The sequence below is a fragment of the Pseudopipra pipra genome, chromosome 4 (assembly GCF_036250125.1).
Source record: "Pseudopipra pipra isolate bDixPip1 chromosome 4, bDixPip1.hap1, whole genome shotgun sequence".
Classification (NCBI taxonomy): domain Eukaryota; kingdom Metazoa; phylum Chordata; class Aves; order Passeriformes; family Pipridae; genus Pseudopipra; species Pseudopipra pipra.
The window spans coordinates 71,136,883-71,152,364 of record NC_087552.1 but is presented as its reverse complement, the minus strand read 5'-3'; the positions used below and the strand labels follow the sequence as shown (position 1 = coordinate 71,152,364).

At 50.9% G+C, this 15,482-nt stretch overlaps 3 protein-coding genes and 1 long non-coding RNA gene across 4 annotated transcripts; all 4 read right to left on the bottom strand.

Annotated features, from left to right (window-relative positions):
• Nucleotides 1-1,037: 1,037 nt before the first annotated feature.
• Nucleotides 1,038-2,303, bottom strand: LOC135413609 (inositol 1,4,5-trisphosphate receptor-interacting protein-like 1). Its single transcript, XM_064653538.1, has 2 exons — nucleotides 1,271-2,303; nucleotides 1,038-1,214 (listed from the first exon to the last, which is right to left on the bottom strand). The coding sequence occupies exon 1, from the start codon at nucleotides 2,282-2,284 to the stop codon at nucleotides 1,349-1,351; it is 936 nt and encodes a 311-aa protein (XP_064509608.1). The 5' UTR covers nucleotides 2,285-2,303; the 3' UTR covers nucleotides 1,038-1,214; nucleotides 1,271-1,348.
• A 1,119-nt stretch (nucleotides 2,304-3,422) lies between these two features.
• LOC135413608 (inositol 1,4,5-trisphosphate receptor-interacting protein-like 1) lies at nucleotides 3,423-4,852 on the bottom strand. The gene is made up of 2 exons (XM_064653537.1): nucleotides 3,656-4,852; nucleotides 3,423-3,599 (listed from the first exon to the last, which is right to left on the bottom strand). The coding sequence occupies exon 1, from the start codon at nucleotides 4,667-4,669 to the stop codon at nucleotides 3,734-3,736; it is 936 nt and encodes a 311-aa protein (XP_064509607.1). The 5' UTR covers nucleotides 4,670-4,852; the 3' UTR covers nucleotides 3,423-3,599; nucleotides 3,656-3,733.
• On the bottom strand, nucleotides 3,423-6,415 carry LOC135413610 (uncharacterized). Its single transcript, XR_010430307.1, has 2 exons — nucleotides 6,318-6,415; nucleotides 3,423-3,546 (listed from the first exon to the last, which is right to left on the bottom strand). It is a non-coding gene; the product is annotated as an uncharacterized LOC135413610 (long non-coding RNA).
• A 161-nt stretch (nucleotides 6,416-6,576) lies between these two features.
• On the bottom strand, nucleotides 6,577-8,286 carry LOC135413778 (uncharacterized). Its single transcript, XM_064653920.1, has 3 exons — nucleotides 7,892-8,286; nucleotides 6,708-7,460; nucleotides 6,577-6,618 (listed from the first exon to the last, which is right to left on the bottom strand). Exons 2-3 carry the CDS (start codon nucleotides 7,455-7,457, stop codon nucleotides 6,577-6,579), a joined length of 792 nt encoding a protein of 263 aa, XP_064509990.1. The 5' UTR covers nucleotides 7,458-7,460; nucleotides 7,892-8,286.
• Nucleotides 8,287-15,482: the final 7,196 nt, after the last annotated feature.

Sequence of the window (15,482 nt, the reverse complement as noted above, 5' to 3'; positions counted from 1 at the left end):
GCCCATCCTGCCCCAGCCCGGAGCCTCCTTGTCAGTCCCTGGCTGGGCTGTGCCCCGGCAAAAGGCAAGAGACACCCCAGCAGAGCCTCCCGAGACCCCAACCCTGCCACATCACAGCATCCCATGGAGCCAGGGGCGGCCGGCCCATCCCCAAAGCCTCTTTGGCACCGGCCACCACAGAGAGCCCTGAGCAGCTGTGTACCAGGCCCCAGGGGCGCAACTGGGCCCTGCTGGGAGGGGCTCAGCTTTCGCTCGGGGCTACAACACCCCCCCCCCCCCGGGCGTCATCCCCACCCCCCATCCATCCCAGCCTTCCCCCTGCATCTGCACTCACTGATCGCCCAAGTCCAACTGCCCTGGGGCTGCCCGCTGTTGTCCTTAGGGACAGCTCCCATTGTGACCTGGCCTCCGTGATGTCACAGCCGCCAGAGACACCGGAGTCACGCAGCCAACGAGCCCCAGCCTTCACACCCCTCCCCTCAGCAGCACTTGCTTCTGGCCATCAGCACCCCAATTCCAAAGCCAGCGGGCAGGAGCTCCCTGGGGGTCTCTTGCCAAAGTGGGCAGCCCCAGCCACTCCCACGGTCAGCCTTGGCAGGACAAGCCTGTGACCATGAGGACACAGGTGCAGAGCTGCAGAACCTCTGCACGGGACGTTGCCCCGCCGGCTGGGCCTCCACCTGACTCTGACGAGTGGCACCGCAGCACCAGCACAGCTCCGGCCACTTGGCTTCCCGTCAGATCTTTGGGCATTTCAATAAAGCTTTGGATACTGTTTCTCACGTGATGCTTCGCAACCAAGTGTCCAGCACACAGCTGGAGAAACACAGCTTGCCGTGGCTGAGCGCTCGGCTCACGGCTCCGGCACAGATGGGGGAAAAAGGGTGCAAGGGAAGAGAGAAGGCAAGGGACGAATTCACGAGGCGAGGGAGAGAAAGAGAGAAAGAAGAGAGACAACTCCCCAGGCAGCCCCAGCGCCAGCCCCAGCCCCAGCCCGGCAGTACGAGAAACAGAAAAGGCCTTGACACTGGGCAAGCTCTGCTCAACCTTTCTCTTTATTTTCAAGTTGGAAGCAGAAAGGGAGCAAAATACAACCCCATGTGGAGTAGATGCAGAAGAGGGAGGCCTATCCTACCTATCTTAGCCTAACTCTACCCCAGCCTAAACCCGCCCTTGGAAAATCGAACCCCATTCTTAATCTATCCTACTCTACTCTTATCCTACCCTATCCTACTCTATCCTACCCTATCCTACTCTACTCTTATCCTACTCTATCCTACTCTATCCTACCCTATCCTACTCTAACTCTAGCCCAGACTAAAGCAGCAGGTGGGAGAGCTGCAGGTGCCTATTCCAGCACCAGGAAGTTGCCTGGCCGGCCCTGCCGCAGCGCCAAGAGCAGCTCAGCGCAGAGCTGCACCTCGCAGGGGCCGGTCAGCAGGAGCCTGCAGGAGCGGGAGGAGGGCAGCAGCTGGAGCTTCCAGTCATGCCACTGGGGCAAACGCTCCCAGGCTGCTTCCACCAAGTCCTGCACCCAGCCGGCGACTTTCTCCACCTCCAAGTGGGAGTCTGTGCAGAGGGTGCGGAGCAGGCGCGAGGGCTGAGCGTCGTGCGTGGGGTGGACAAAGCACGACGTCTCCCCCGTCGTGCTGGAGCACGAGCACTCCAGCACCACCCGGATGTTGGAGCACCTCTCTGGCACATTCTTGCCGGCGGGCGGCTGCAGCTGGAAAGAGTGCCTGGGGGGTGGCCTCAGGAAGACGACCAGCTGGTAGATGACCTGGTGCCCCAGGTCACTCCAGGACTCCATGGTGCCCTGCTTCTGGGTGGCCGGGTGCAGCTCTGGCATGAAGGTGTTCTGGGAGAGCACCTGGCACACCTCCAGCAGGTCCCGCACCAGCTTCTTCAGGGTGCGGCCCATGTAGGGCAGTTCCTGCAGCGGTGACCGGCTGAGCTCTGGGAAAGGCCTGACGGCCCCGGCTGCTGCGCCCAGCTCTTCTTCCTCCTCTCCTCGCCAGTTGTCCCGCTGACGGCGCCAGGCCAGCCAGCAGAGCACAGCCGCTGCAGCCACCCAGAAGAGCCAGTGCTGCAAGATCCACAGGAGTGGAACTTTTTCCAGGGCCCTCCTCCACTCCATTTCCTCCCACAGCTCGCTCATCTTCTCCTCGAGAAACATCTGCCGTCTCTTCATCCGCTCCAGAGCGACTGCATCGCTCGGGCGATCGTGGGTCAGCTTGGGCAGGACGGCCAGCACAGCCAGGAGGAGCACAAGTGCTGAGTCCATGGCCTGCAGGAGATGGGAGACAAGTTTCCTCAGTGGCTTGGGGTGGGAGGGAGCACAGACATCGAGGCTTGAAGGGAAGGCAGCGCCTGGCTGCAGACAGCACAGGGCCCATCCTGCCCCAGCCCGGAGCCTCCTTGTCAGTCCCTGGCTGGGCTGTGCCCCGGCAAAAGGCAAGAGACACCCCAGCAGAGCCTCCCGAGACCCCAACCCTGCCACATCACAGCATCCCATGGAGCCAGGGGCGGCCGGCCCATCCCCAAAGCCTCTTTGGCACCGGCCACCACAGAGAGCCCTGAGCAGCTGTGTACCAGGCCCCAGGGGCGCAACTGGGCCCTGCTGGGAGGGGCTCAGCTTTCGCTCGGGGCTACAACCCCCCCCCCGGGCATCATCCCCACCCCCCATCCATCCCAGCCTTCCCCCTGCATCTGCACTCACTGATCGCCCAAGTCCAACTGCCCTGGGGCTGCCCGCTGTTGTCCTTAGGGACAGCTCCCATTGTGACCTGTCCTCCGTGATGTCACAGCCGCCAGAGACACCGGAGTCACGCAGCCAACGAGCCCCAGCCTTCACACCCCTCCCCTCAGCAGCACTTGCTTCTGGCCATCAGCACCCCAATTCCAAAGCCAGCGGGCAGGAGCTCCCTGGGGGTCTCTTGCCAAAGTGGGCAGCCCCAGCCACTCCCACGGTCAGCCTTGGCAGGACAAGCCTGTGACCATGAGGACACAGGTGCAGAGCTGCAGAACCTCTGCACGGGACGTTGCCCCGCCGGCTGGGCCTCCACCTGACTCTGACGAGTGGCACCGCAGCACCAGCACAGCTCCGGCCACTTGGCTTCCCGTCAGATCTTTGGGCATTTCAATAAAGCTTTGGATACTGTTTCTCACGTGATGCTTCGCAACCAAGTGTCCAGCACACAGCTGGAGAAACACAGCTTGCCGTGGCTGAGCGCTCGGCTCACGGCTCCGGCACAGATGGGGGAAAAAGGGTGCAAGGGAAGAGAGAAGGCAAGGGACGAATTCACGAGGCGAGGGAGAGAAAGAGAGAAAGAAGAGAGACAACTCCCCAGGCAGCCCCAGCGCCAGCCCCAGCCCCAGCCCGGCAGTACGAGAAACAGAAAAGGCCTTGACACTGGGCAAGCTCTGCTCAACCTTTCTCTTTATTTTCAAGTTGGAAGCAGAAAGGGAGCAAAATACAACCCCATGTGGAGTAGATGCAGAAGAGGGAGGCCTATCCTACCTATCTTAGCCTAACTCTACCCCAGCCTAAACCCGCCCTTGGAAAATCGAACCCCATTCTTAATCTATCCTACTCTACTCTTATCCTACCCTATCCTACTCTATCCTACCCTATCCTACTCTACTCTTATCCTACTCTATCCTACTCTATCCTACCCTATCCTACTCTAACTCTAGCCCAGACTAAAGCAGCAGGTGGGAGAGCTGCAGGTGCCTATTCCAGCACCAGGAAGTTGCCTGGCCGGCCCTGCCGCAGCGCCAAGAGCAGCTCAGCGCAGAGCTGCACCTCGCAGGGGCCGGTCAGCAGGAGCCTGCAGGAGCGGGAGGAGGGCAGCAGCTGGAGCTTCCAGTCATGCCACTGGGGCAAACGCTCCCAGGCTGCTTCCACCAAGTCCTGCACCCAGCCGGCGACTTTCTCCACCTCCAAGTGGGAGTCCGTGCAGAGGGTGCGGAGCAGGCGCGAGGGCTGAGCGTCGTGCGTGGGGTGGACAAAGCACGACGTCTCCCCCGTCGTGCTGGAGCCCGAGCACTCCAGCACCACCCGGATGTTGGAGCACCTCTCTGGCACATTCTTGCCGGCGGGCGGCTGCAGCTGGAAAGAGTGCCTGGGGGGTGGCCTCAGGAAGACGACCAGCTGGTAGATGACCTGGTGCCCCAGGTCACTCCAGGACTCCATGGTGCCCTGCTTCTGGGTGGCCGGGTGCAGCTCTGGCATGAAGGTGTTCTGGGAGAGCACCTGGCACACCTCCAGCAGGTCCCGCACCAGCTTCTTCAGGGTGCGGCCCATGTAGGGCAGTTCCTGCAGCGGTGACCGGCTGAGCTCTGGGAAAGGCCTGACGGCCCCGGCTGCTGCGCCGAGCTCTTCTTCCTCCTCTCCTCGCCAGCTGTCCCGCTGACGGCGCCAGGCCAGCCAGCAGAGCACAGCCGCTGCAGCCACCCAGAAGAGCCAGTGCTGCAAGATCCACTGGAGTGGAACTTTTTCCAGGGCCCTCCTCCACTCCATTTCCTCCCACAGCTCGCTCATCTTCTCCTCGAGAAACATCTGCCGTCTCTTCATTCGCTCCAGAGCGACTGCATCGCTCGGGCGATCGTGGGTCGGCTTGGGCAGGACGGCCAGCACAGCCAGGAGGAGCACAAGTGCTGAGTCCATGGCCTGCAGGAGATGGGAGACAAGTTTCCTCAGTGGCTTGGGGTGGGAGGGAGCACAGGCATCGAGGCTTGAAGGGAAGGCAGCGCCTGGCTGCAGACAGCACAGGGCCCATCCTGCCCCAGCCCGGAGCCTCCTTGTCAGTCCCTGGCTGGGCTGTGCCCCGGCAAAAGGCAAGAGACACCCCAGCAGAGCCTCCCGAGACCCCCTCCCTGCCACACCACGGCAGCCCATGGAGCCGGGGGCAGCCGGCCCATCCCCAAAGCCTCTTTGGCACCGGCCACCACAGAGAGCCCTGAGCAGCTGTGTACCAGGCCCCAGGGGCGCAACTGGGCCCTGCTGGGAGGGACTCAGCTTTCCCTCAGGGCTACAACCCCCCCCCCGGGCGTCATCCCCACCCCCCATCCATCCCAGCCTTCCCCCTGCATCTGCACTCACTGATCGCCCAAGTCCAACTGCCCTGGGGCTGCCCGCTGTTGTCCTTAGGGACAGCTCCCATTGTGACCTGGCCTCCGTGATGTCACAGCCGCCAGAGACACCGGAGTCACGCAGCCAACGAGCCCCAGCCTTCACACCCCTCCCCTCAGCAACACTTGCTTCTCACCATCAGCACCCCAATTCCAAAGCCAGCGGGCAGGAGCTCCCTGGGGGTCTCTTGCCAAAGTGGGCAGCCCCAGCCACTCCCATGGCCAGCCTTGGCAGGACAAGCCTGTGACCATGAGGACACAGGTGCAGAGCTGCAGAACCTCTGCACGGGACGTTGCCCCGCCGGCTGGGCCGCCACCTGAGTCTGACAAGTGGCAGCGCAGCACCAGCGCAGCTCTGGCCACTTGGTTTCCCGTCAAATTTTTGGGCATTTCAATAAAGCTTTGCATACCGTTTCCCACGTGATCCTTCGTGACCAAGTGTCCAGCACACAGCTGGAGAAACACAGCTTGCCGTGGCTGAGCGCTCGGCTCACGCCTCCGGCGCAGACGGCACTGGGCACTGGGGGAACTTCACACTGGCCACCTGGCACTAGTCGGCTTGCACAGGGCTCCTTCTTAGGCCCTGTGCTCTTCCACATCTTCATCAAAGACTTGGGGGCAGGACTGCAAGGGACACTGAGCAAGTTTGCAGGTGATGCAAAAGCGGCAGGAGCTCTTGTCTCCCTCAGAGGCAGGCAGGCCCTGCTGCCAGACCTCGACTCTAATACTGGGGGGCTGAGCAATCAGCAAGCCGAGGAAGTTCAACAAGGGAAAGTGCCGGACTCTGCAGCCGGCACGGGGCAAACCTGCATGGAGGGACCTGCTGGGGAATGAGGTCCTTGGCATGGACGGTGGTCTGTTAGTGCCTGAGCTAGTGGATAAGCACACAGCAGTGGGCTTTGGAAAACGGGCTCGGGTGCAAGGGAAGAGAGAAGGCAAGGGACGAATTCACGAGGCGAGGGAGAGAAAGAGAGAAAGAAGAGAGACAACTCCCCAGCAGCCCCAGCCCCAGCCCGGCAGTACGAGAAACAGAAAAGGCCTTGACACTGGGCAAGCTCTGCTCAACCTTTCTCTTTATTTTCAAGTTGGAAGCAGAAAGGGAGCAAAATACAACCCCATGTGGAGTAGACGAAGAAGATGGAAGCCTATCCTGACTATCTATCTTAGCCTAACTCTACCCCAGCCTAAACCCGCCCTTGGGAAAACACTACCTTAACATCTAACCCCCTACAAGCCTAAGGCCATCCTAAGCCTAACACTACCCCCAGCCTAAACCCACCCTTGGAAATCTAACCCCACCCTTAATCTATCCTACTCTACTCTATCCTACTCTATTCTACTCCAACTCTACCCTAGGCTAAAGCAGCAGGTGGGAGAGCTGCAGGTGCCTATTCCAGCACCAGGAAGTTGCCTGGCCGGCCCTGCCGCAGCGCCAAGAGCAGCTCAGCGCAGAGCTGCACCTCGCAGGGGCCGGTCAGCAGGAGCCTGCAGGAGCGGGAGGAGGGCAGCAGCTGGAGCTTCCAGTCATGCCACTGGGGCAAACGCTCCCAGGCTGCTTCCACCAAGTCCTGCACCCAGCCGGAGACTTTCTCCACCTCCAAGTGGGAGTCTGTGCAGAGGGTGCGGAGCAGGCGCGAGGGCTGAGCGTCGTGCGTGGGGTGGACAAAGCACGACGTCTCCCCCGTCGTGCTGGAGCACGAGCACTCCAGCACCACCCGGATGTTGGAGCACCTCTCTGGCACATTCTTGCCGGCGGGCGGCTGCAGCTGGAAAGAGTGCCTGGGGGGTGGCCTCAGGAAGACGACCAGCTGGTAGATGATCTGGTGCCCCAGGTCACTCCAGGACTCGATGGTGCCCTGCTTCCGGGTGGCCGGGTGCAGCTCTGGCATGAAGGTGCTCTGGGAGAGCACCTGGCACACCTCCAGCAGGTCCCGCACCAGCTTCTTCAGGGTGTGGCCCATGTAGGGCAGTTCCTGCAGCGGTGACCGGCTGAGCTCTGGGAAAGGCCTGACGGCCCCGGCTGCTGCGCCGAGCTCTTCTTCCTCCTCTCCTCGCCAGCTGTCCCGCTGACGGCGCCAGGCCAGCCAGCAGAGCACAGCCGCTGCAGCCACCCAGAAGAGCCAGTGCTGCAAGATCCACAGGAGTGGAACTTTTTCCAGGGCCCTCCTCCACTCCATTTCCTCCCACAGCTCGCTCATCTTCTGCTCCACAAACATCTGCCGTCTCTTCATCCGCTCCAGAGTGACTGCATCGCTCGGGCGATCGTGGGTCGGCTTGGGCAGGACGGCCAGCACAGCCAGGAGGAGCACAAGTGCTGAATCCATGGCCTGCAGGAGATGGGAGACAAGTTTCCTCAGTGGCTTGGGGTGGGAGGGAGCACGGGCATCGAGGCTCGAAGGGAAGGCAGCGCCTGGCTGCAGACAGCACAGGGTCCATCCTGCCCCAGCCCGGAGCCTCCTTGTCAGTCCCTGGCTGGGCTGTGCCCCGGCAAAAGGCAAGAGACACCCCAGCAGAGCCTCCCGAGACCCCCTCCCTGCCACACCACGGCAGCCCATGGAGCCGGGGGCAGCCGGCCCATCCCCAAAGCCTCTTTGGCACCGGCCACCACAGAGAGCCCTGAGCAGCTGTGTGCCAGGCCCCAGGGGCACAACGGGCCCTGCTGGGAGGGGCTCAGCATTCCCTCAGGGCTACAACCCCCCCCCCGGGCGTCATCCCCACCCCCCATCCATCCCAGCCTTCCCCCTGCATCTGCACTCACTGATCGCCCAAGTCCAACTGCCCTGGGGCTGCCCGCTGTTGTCCTTAGGGACAGCTCCCATTGTGACCTGTCCTCCGTGATGTCACAGCCGCCAGAGACACCGGAGTCACGCAGCCAACGAGCCCCCGCCTTCACACCCCTCCCCTCAGCAGCACTTGCTTCTGGCCATCAGCACCCCAATTCCAAAGCCAGCGGGCAGGAGCTCCCTGGGGGTCTCTTGCCAAAGTGGGCAGCCCCAGCCACTCCCATGGCCAGCCTTGGCAGGACAAGCCTGTGACCATGAGGACACAGGTGCAGAGCTGCAGAACCTCTGCACGGGACGTTGCCCCGCCGGCTGGGCCTCCACCTGACTCTGACGAGTGGCACCGCAGCACCAGCACAGCTCCGGCCACTTGGCTTCCTGTCAAATCCTTGGGCATTTCAACAAAGCTTTGCATACCGTTTCCCACGTGATCCTTCGCAACCAGGTGTTGGTCATGTTCTGGCTTCCCGGAGACAGTAGCAGTCATGGGAGAAAATAAAAGGTCAAGAGTGTCTTTCACCCTCCCCCCACAGGCTGAAGGACCTAAACGTTTTTCTAGTGTATATGGAAGGGAGCTTCAGTTGAAAAAACTAGTTGAAACCAATACAGTTGCATTTTCTCTGGCTGTGCCTAAAATACAGATCAGGGATCTTAAATGGATGGATGACACTGACTGCGGTGCTGATTTCTGCCCTAGCAGGAGATAACTTCATTACGTGGTCATAAGAAAGAGGCCATTAGTTTATTGTCACCTACCATTCTGCATTATCTGAGTCAGAATGGCTGTGGCCAAAATGTTCAGAGAGGTATCTAAATGGAGCACCTTGCTCCTTGCTTGGGCCAAGCCTTCCTTCATGATTTATCCCTGTCCTGTCCTTTCAGTTTCACAGTCAGGAAAACACTCTCAAGTCACAGTTTTATTCCATCTAGATTTTATAATTATAAATACTGGTTGGATTAGCCCCTTGGACACAAAAATAGATATTAAGTTTCTGGGAGATGGCATCGTGTGTCCTGTAACTCCCTCAGACTTGACACCATTAAAAATCCCCTCATTTCTCTCTTATTTTGATGCTTAATGCAGTTAAGGCTTTTCCCCAGCAGTCTCAACAAAATGCAAAACTCATTCCATTTTCTATTTCTGTTTGGTAGATATGTATGCATGTACCAATATATTGGTATTCATGAAATTGAATTTTATCTGTTCTCACTCCACCCTCCCTGTCTCTCGTCTTTCCTCCCTATATTCATGCTTATTGCATTAACTTCATCAGTCAGCCTTGAATTTTAGAGTGTCACCAAAGGAAGAATCTATTTCATCAGTAAAGGAATGCAGCAATCCTTCTGAAGAGGGTTTTCTTTTCCTATTAAGAAAAAGTACTTCTCTGGTAAGTGCTTCCTTTGGGAGCATTTCCAATAAAGGTGTTTCCAGAGGCCTGGTTTTCAGCTGCTGAGCACACCTGGCCAACACCAGTGTTGACATTTACTGGGACGTTTTATAGCTTCAGCAGGGAGTGTTTTGTATGTGTTTATTTAGAAAGATATTATTTAACACATTTTGCTGAAATGTCTCAATAGAACTGTGTTCATCCTTTCAGATTTGATATTAAGGCATCTGGCCAATGGCTCAAACTCATGATGTAAATTTATAAAAGATATAAACATGAAGCACCAATATGTCTGATAGAAAGGGTGTGCAGCCAGCTATAAGGGTAGGCAAGAGGAAACACCCTCTACTCTCTTTTAAGCTCTCAGTGATTTTGTTACATATGCCTTCTTTCCATTCTGAAGCAACGTAAATTAGAATTAAGGATGAAGTAACATCTGATTTACTAGTATGAAAATAAGCACTGGCCTAAGCTTAGACACTTACCCAGAGAACGTGGGAGATGTATCTCAGAGTTAGAATATCCCACTGCCTCAGTGGCAATAAATTAAGCTCTCCTGATTTTTATAATCTTGGGACCTAGACCTAAACATGTGATTTTTCCAACTTGTTTTGCCTATAACCTGGTTCCATTCATGGTTTATAGTTTTGGGACTGCCCTGGATACTACGGATGGGAAATGCATTTTTTCAGATACACAAGAATTGTTGCTGGAAAACAAAATGTAGACTAACAGTTAATTCACAAAGAAGAATCAGAAAACATAAAGATGTGTTGCAAAGCCTGGGGAGAGCATCCTCCAAGAGAGATAAAAAGAGAGATCCCTGAAGAGTCTAAAAGAATGAATAAAACCAGAATGTTTCTGTTGCTACCACAACACGATATGAACACTGATTTCTTCAGGTTTTCCCTCCCATCTCCTTCAGAATAGGATACCTTGTTTGCTTGCTGGATTTCAGCCCTTTTGGGATAATTGTTGTTGCTGTTCTGGTGAGTTTTGCCTTGTACCTGATTTTACATTGCCCCTGTCAAGACTTTGTCTTGTATTCCTCTCCCCTCTTTTTCACTTTTATTTAAGGATCTGCCTATACTGCCTATACTAATTCTCCATAAGGGCCTTTATTTAAGGGAATATCCTACACCATTTCACCTTTTTCAGGCAGCAACTGTGCAAGGCTGACCTTATAAATTTATTTAGTTATCATTCTTTGATGTGAAGCATTAGCTCTTGAATAACTCCAATTCAGACTTTTTTGTGCATCCCTAGGAAACTACACACAAAAAACCCCTTGCATTCACTTCTTCCTCTTTCCTGGTTTCTAAATCCAGACTTTTCCATTTTAATCTCCCTCAGAATATTTTATTACAACATTTTCTTGTGTCTAGGACATAATTTTTTCTAAGGTGATTTTTTTTATCTGTCAATGAAATGTGCCAACACCAATCTTTAGCCTCATGGCCTGTCATGGAGAAGGCCAAAAGTAAAACCAATGTTTGTTGTTTTGACTCTAGATGTTTAGGATAGGTGAATCAAACCTTCTAGATGTAAATTATCTTCATGGAATTCGAACATCCAAACCCCAGCCATTATTTTAATGTATTTTTAGATATAACTTTCATGTATATCTCTATCTATAGAGACACACACACACACATTTTAATTGCTGTGATATCTTTTCCTTCAGATTTCTCTTTTCTAATAGAAAAGAAATTATTATTTTGCTCCTGGTGTCAGCACTTGAGGAGTTTTCCATTCTTTCCTATGAGGAGAGAAATGGATTTGGTTTTAAATCTCACATTCATGGCTGCAGTTTAGCATAATTTCTAAAGAGCCTCTGAGAAATCTGTGTCCAGACAAAACAAAAAGCAGTTTTATGTAATTCTTGACAACATATTCTGACATAGCCATTACAAGGAAGGAAGAATTCACTCGTGTCCAACAGTTCTGCTCAATCTCTTCCTTAGAGGTTGTGAATAGCAACTTCCTCAGCACTGATCATCAGTAGGCTTTGAATGAATTCTCTTTTAGAGGAAAAGTTGTGCTATTTGCGGGTCATGAAGGAATGGAAATGAATGTGGATGCAGTGGAAAGAGGAACTCTCTATTTCCCCTTGGAACAGTACAGAAATTATTTGGAAACATATTGCATCCTGAAGCTTGGAGGAAACTACATTCCCATTAACTGTATATCCTTACATTCCTTCTTCCATTCTTTCCTGTGTTCTGTTCACATTTCATAGATAACCATTAATTTTCCATTTTTCTGTGTGTACTAGTGTCTCTGGAATGTGTGTCTTTCAACTTTCTAGAGAAATTAAATTATTAGTTGTAAAACTTTCTATATTCTGCAGTTTTGTTCCCCTAACTCTCTGCAGACTGTTTTCCCCACCACAGGCACACAGTAATTGCATAATATTTATGTTATTCTCCTATTTTTCGATTTTAATTCTCTGCTGCCATACTTCAAAATACCAATTTGCTTCATAACATCTGCAGTGTATATGGAATAAGACTGTACTGTTAGCCAAGCTGTCCAAACTGATTTGTTCCTTTTCGGGCATTTTTGGTGTTTTAATTAATTCACTTCCTTACAGTGGATGCAACGTTTCTTTTTTTTTCTTAAAGTTTGCAGTCTCCTGTTTACCACATCCCTTCTGCCCATTAAATTCTTTCTGTTTTTTAAAATTGAATCATTAATAGTGTCCCTGTTGGATCATGACAGCTTTGCTTGTTGTAGTTGTCATTTTCAGTGTATTCGAGCTGACCCAGAGTGTGGCTGACAGTGACACTGCTCTGAAATGAAAATTAAATGGGGGTGCCAACTCCAGCTGGATAGACAGATTGCTTGAGAAGAAATATTCAAAATATCTAGTTATAAATAACGATGAATGAGAAGGGAAAATAGCAAATCTTACAAGATGGGATGGGTTGTTTTAATGGTGAGTAAAGCAAAAAGCCATGTGGTGATATAGAAATGGAGCAAAACAAGTGATAATAGAAATGTTGCTACTAATAATATAAATTATTAATCTTAATAACTGGTAATGCAGGATGGCACGATGAAGTGCCATGTATAGACATAAACATTGCCCTAAAGAAATTCTAGTGTGGGCCTAATGCTAACCTGTAGCTAAAATTAAATAACTGCAGCACATAAAACAAGTGTGTGTGGGGGGGTGGGTTATTGTGAAAAAAAAAAGATTCTATGAAGAGGCAAAATCCTAAGGGAAGAAATGGGAGATTGGAGAGTACCTGAGACAAAGACGGGAGAAGAAGGGAGTGCCAGACCAAGGGAATCCCAAGGGCTGGAAAGCAGACTAGGGACAAGTCTCCCGTTGTGGGAATCTGCCCTGATATCCGTGCTAGTGTGAGAAAGAGGATTTGAGAAGAAAATTGGCCTTGACTTAAATTATATTCCAATATATTTTTAGGTTAAACATGTGTTTTGCTGTGTCTCTGGATTCTGTTTTCCCTTGGAGGAAAAGTGCTTCCTTCATACAAAGGAAAAATACACAGAGGCAAGAGGAAAGCTGCAAAAAGGACACTATTGATCCATCAACACAGCTCCAAGAAAGGATCACTGGGTCATCCAGACCTTTATAATGCAGGCTGAACACAAGGGAAAAATAAAACATTACAGCAAAGTGCTCTGTGGAAGAGAGGAGGAAACACTTTGGCATCTCTATTCCATAACGTGGAGCCCACACTGCAGGAGCATCAATACTGATGGGGGGGTGGCAGGTTCCTTTTTTTCTCCCACATTAACCCAGTTAACTCAGTGCTGATTTCAGACCACAAAACATTCCTTCCAAACACAGAAATGCAGCTCAAATTAAAAATCAACACTTAAAGTAAAATCCAACATTATTTTTTTTCAAATATTGAACAAATAAAAGGAAAAATCTCCTAATAAAGGAAGGAAAAATCACATGTCAGTAGCTGTGTGGAAGGTCTTTGTAAGTTGCCTCTTCAGTCAGACTTGAAGGTTTTACGGTTTATGAATAAAAAGATATAATGTATTAGAGGGAAATACATGTACAGATGTGTGCACACACCTTAATCATTCTTTTGATCCCCTTGAAGGAGCTTGGTTAAAAAGGGTCCAAATTATACTTCCATGAAACAGCTCAACTGATAAAGATACAAAACCTGAAATGATTATGTGAAAATTTTAATTAATTAAGATCAGTTCAGGACTTCACACGAATCTCTTTTCAGCGGAACAGCAGGAGTGATTTTCTGAACAGTGAAGATTTCTTGCATTCACATATCTCTATGAAACTGCTTAAAATTTGTTTAGCTTCAATGCATAAGTATTTATTTTGGTCTTAATAGGTTTTACACACTGTAGAAGATAAATGTGAGTGCTGCTGATTCCTATCCTGGAAACATAGCTTGTTTTATAGAATGTTATTTTAACCAAATTTTGACTTTGAATCAACATAGAGAGAAGAGGCGGTTTGGAGCCATGGCAGGTGAGATCCTAATATCAAACTTACAGCTTTTTCATTATTAAAAGAAAATTCACCTATGGAATACTAACAGAGACTCAAGATTAACAACAGTATTTTCACTTGGTCCTATTCTCACTGCAAGTGCTGCAGAGAAGCAACCTGACACAAAGACCAGCTAAGCAACCAGCTGTGTTTTTTTGGGGTGTAGAGGATGGCTTTTATCTAGTTTGTTCTCTAAGTTCTCCTTCCATATTCTTATTAATAAGCTCCTATTCAGCAATAGGAGAAGTCTATTAAGTGGCATCAGTAGGACAGCCAGATACCTGACAAGCTGGACTTTTGATTAAGTAATCTAAGGACTGGATGAACATAATCTAGATTCTCAGATGCTGTTTTTATAAAAGCAATACTCCTTTCAGACAAAAAAAGTAAGCAAAGCACAACTGTTCAGTAGAAAGCACAAATACAATATGCTACAGTATTGCAAAAAGCTGCTGAAGCAACATTAATGTGCCCCAGATGAGGATTTGATCTTCAACTCAGCTTGGCAGCAAAGGGAATAAGTTCAAAAGAATCCTTACTTTTAGCATGTAACTGTAAATCCTGTCTCTGTGCAGCCTGAGCAAATAGTCTTTATAACAAGTGTGCATTTTATTCAGCTTTCATTTATTCTCATTTTCAGGGAGAAGAATTTACTCATCTGCATCATCATCCTAATATGGAAAATTTTACAGATGTGTTCAATAAAATCCATTTCCTAAAACCTGCAGTCGCTGAACTTTAAAAATATCATGCCACTCTTTTTAACTTGCTTTGAAAATAAATTTAGAAGAAATGTGAAGCCCTGGAATGTCAGCCTGGGACAGCCAATCCCTTTATGGGATATGCAGAGCTGACACAGTGAACATGGTGGGTTTACAGGCTCCCCATTAACCCAGCTTTAAAAGATTTGAACTTCCTCCTTCCTAAGGTTATTTCCAGAGCTGTTATTTTCCACCTATCAACCATTAGAGATTATCAGCTTCCATCTACATTAAATCATAAAAGCTGATTTTCTATTTGTTTAATCTCTTTTTAAAAATTTTTCCCTTTTCTTCTCCGCCCCCACACCGTTTTTTTACCAGAATCTGTAGTTTGACTTTTCATCTGAAACAGAGAAAAAGTCCTTGATCCTTTACAGAAGTTAATGGCACGTGTCATTTAACAGCATCCTGGGTCCTGCTCATCTCCTGTGTGTGATCCAGATGCATCCACACCACTGAAAGTCAACAGAGCCAGGTAGATTTATGTCAGCTGAGTTTTCCTCTGATCCAAAATTGTGTAGCCTGAGTGCCTTTTAGAGCTGGAGGATACAGGGCAAACGATCTGAACAATTCCATCTCATCTCACTGCTGCTATCAGTAGCTCTGTGTCTTATCAGGTGGATAAAAAAAGTGGAGAGGTATTTTTGTAACAATTTGGGAAGTGCCTTTTCCTTACACAAAAGAAGGAGCCATCAGAGACTGTAACGTCGTTACTGCTTAAAATGTGTTTGGATTTGGTACTCCCTAAACTAGATTTGGTTTTGTTGTTCTTGTTGTCCAGTCTCATCCAGAATGCTGATTACTTGACTTGTAATTTGTACACCTTTGAGTTTGCTGAGATGAAGACTGAAAAGTTTGTGTAAAGGAAGACAAGATAATAGCTCAAAGGGAATGAATTGCCTCACTGCACCGTGTTTATGCACGT

Excerpts from the sequence above, each read along its gene's own strand:
- LOC135413609 (XM_064653538.1), bottom strand. The coding sequence starts at position 2,284 with ATGGACTCAGCACTTGTGCTCCTCCTGGCTGTGCTGGCCGTCCTGCCC.
- LOC135413608 (XM_064653537.1), bottom strand. The coding sequence starts at position 4,669 with ATGGACTCAGCACTTGTGCTCCTCCTGGCTGTGCTGGCCGTCCTGCCC.
- LOC135413778 (XM_064653920.1), bottom strand. The coding sequence starts at position 7,457 with ATGGATTCAGCACTTGTGCTCCTCCTGGCTGTGCTGGCCGTCCTGCCC. Across the intron at positions 6,619-6,707 it reads TGGAGAAAGTCTCCGGCTGG|GCTCCTGCTGACCGGCCCCT; the intron begins GTGCAGGACTTG and ends CCGCTCCTGCAG.